Below are 2,782 nucleotides of genomic sequence, written 5' to 3' on the forward strand. Positions count from 1 at the left end.
AAAAGATTTCCTTTCAGTGTCTTCAATGAGAGATTCCTGTCACTCTGAGAGGATAGTTTTGAAATTAGTATTTTGATGCAATATGGTACCATTGCATTTTAGCATAGAGAGCCTAATTTGTTATTAAGTAGCCTTATCCCTCATTTGGAGGCCTGGTGGTTAATGCAGTGAACTACAAGGTGGGCAATTCAAGCTCACCAGGTACTCCTCAAAAACCCTGTACAGTGTGCCTATGTGTTGGAATCGACTCCACGGGCACTTAACAACAACAACAACAACAACAAGTGGTACAACAACAAAACAGTGGTACAGTGTTTAAAGTATTCCACTGCTAACCAGAAAGCCAGCGGTTCAAACCCACTAGCTGCTCTGCAAGCAAACAATATGGCAGTCTGTTTCTGTAAGGGCTGTTGTTGTTAAGTGCCATCAAGTCGGTTCCGACCCACAGCAACCCTGTACAGAATTTCCAAAGAGCAACTGGTGAGCTTGAACCGCCAACCTTGCAGTTCACAGTGACTTTTGCAGTCCAGCGCACTAATCTACAGCGCCACACCAAGACTCCTCTGTAAAGACTCTAGCGTAGGAAACCCTGTGGGCAGTTCTACTCCTTCCTATGGGGTGAATGAGTTCGAATCCACTCTAAGGCTTGGTTTTGGTTTGAGATTTTGGTTTACTGGAAGGGGGGAAATCAAATTTTGTTTCAGAGTTCCTCCTCGTGGCCATTGAAAGTAGTGCAGTGACTCCATCAAATTCTCAGGTGAGATCTGATCTTTACAGTTATCGTCATCTGTTGTTAACTGCATACAGGTGAATCCATTGGAACTCTTAATGATCCTGCACTGGGTTTCCAAGGAGCAGCTGGTAAATTTGAACCACCTGCCTTCTTTCTCCTACATCATTACACCTGAACTCCAAGCAAATAGCAATCTTCACAGGTAACTTAACCAAAATCCCCTTAAGGGTGGTGGTTGTTGTTAAATCCATCAAGTCGATTCCTATCCATAGCGACCCTGTATCGGGTTTCCAAGTAAATTCACCCCTGCACTAAGTGATGAATTCCAGAGCAGTGGAACAGCACAAAAGTCGGCAGTTCAAACCCACCAGCTGCTCCTGGGAAACTCTATGCAGGGTCACTACAGGTATGAACCAACCATATAGCACTTAACAACAACGTCTTCAACAAAGAAATAACCCTTTGGACACTTCCAAAATGCTTGATCTCTGAAGACTTATAAAGTCCTCCCTCAATCGAACCCACAAGCCCACCTGCCCTCCTTCAGTCAGAAGACCTTCCCTGAGCTCCTGTCCCATGCTGGCTGCCAAGTTACTTGGGGGACTGAGATCAACACTTCACCCTAAATTGGACTATAGCTCCCTTCTCCTTTTTAGTTGCTTCACATTCTCCTACAGACAGCTCCCTGCTCACACTCTGCCATACTGCAAAATTCACAAAACCCAACCTGCTGTCATCAATCACTTCCAACCACAGCGATCCCAGACAAGATATCTTTATGAGGTAATCTTTGTGAGAACAGAAAGCCTCATCGTCCTCCCACCAAGGGAATTTGAACTACCGATCTGTGCTTAGCAGGCCAGTGCGTACCTTACAGTACCTGCAGGGCTCATCTGCCCAACCATAAAGCTCAGTTTAAAAATAAGGCTCTGCAAGACAGTCCTGCGTAGGATCAAGAGCAGAGATCTGAAAACACTACCTGGGCGTCACTAAACCTATCCTCCTCCTTCCCAGTGCCTGTCTCCCCAGCGGTGTAACAAAAGTCTATTTCCTAAATACCCGGACACTGGACCAAGTACTTTATACACACATGTCATTCAATCCTCAGAACTACGTTAGGAAGTTCTACTATCAGCCCGATTCAAGGTATGGTAATTGGGCTACGAAGTTGAAAGTTGCCGAAGGTCACAAAAGTTGGCTTCAGTGACAGCTAAACAGGAACTCAGATCTGGGTAACTCCGTGTCGCGTTCTTTTAACCAACTGACCCCAAATAGGGCTGACTGAGACATGTACGGGGGTAGGGGAGTAAACTGGGAATCTGGAAGCCAAACTGGGCTTCGCTCTCATCCCCTCTGCAACTAAAACAAAAATGACCGTACCCAGTAATCTCTCACTGGTTTCCCCAGTCCTTTCAGTGGAGACCAGAGGCTCCACACGGACAGTTGGGAAGAAAAGGAGAATCTTAACGGGACCTTCAGTTTGGACAACCTCTCCTTAAGTCCCTTCTCCCCACAATCGTCGGGATACAACGTACTCAAGGGTTTTCCCCGGCCCCAGCGCAAGTGGAAGTAACTTCGCGGAGCCCTGCTCTTCTAAGCTGCCCCTCTGACCGGCCCGACGCCCCCGGAGGTCACCCGCCGAATCCCGAGGGGTACCACCACCGCCCAGGGCTGCCCAGAGAACCAAACGGGCCCACCTTCGTCCGAGTCGCGGCCCCGGCAGCTGCGCTCGTCGTCCTCGGCACTCTCCAGTTCTTCGTCCTCCTCGGGGTAGTATTCCGGAGCCGGCGGCGCTCCAGCCGGGGCCGGGGCCGGAGCTAGCAGCCCCGCGGCACTCATGTCACCTCCGGCTGTGGCAGAATGTGCCTCTGGGAGACAGCGGCCACTAGCCCTGGAAACCCGACGTCTGCCTGGCTGCGTCCGAGCGGACCGCCAACTCGAGCGGGAGCCACAGCGTCCCCTTCCTCGTCTCCTCCAAGCTCCGCCCCGTGCGCCCGCGCTCGGCAACGGGGTCCTACCGCTGAAGGCGACTTCCGGGTCGCTAGCAGT

The 2,782-nt window shown here is 50.4% G+C and overlaps 1 protein-coding gene across 1 annotated transcript in view; it reads right to left on the bottom strand.

Annotated features, from left to right (window-relative positions):
* SUDS3 (suppressor of defective silencing 3 homolog (S. cerevisiae)) overlaps window positions 1-2,572 on the bottom strand; it is a 32,146-nt gene extending 29,574 nt beyond the window's left edge. Inside the window, exon 1 of the mRNA XM_006865457.1 lies at window positions 2,431-2,572. Within this exon, the coding sequence (XP_006865519.1) occupies window positions 2,431-2,572 (142 nt within the window). The remainder of the gene's footprint in view (window positions 1-2,430) is intronic.
* Between the last annotated feature and the right edge of the window lie 210 nt (window positions 2,573-2,782).

Source organism: Chrysochloris asiatica, unplaced genomic scaffold (assembly GCF_000296735.1).
Source record: "Chrysochloris asiatica unplaced genomic scaffold, ChrAsi1.0 scaffold00078, whole genome shotgun sequence".
Lineage (NCBI taxonomy): Eukaryota > Metazoa > Chordata > Mammalia > Afrosoricida > Chrysochloridae > Chrysochloris > Chrysochloris asiatica.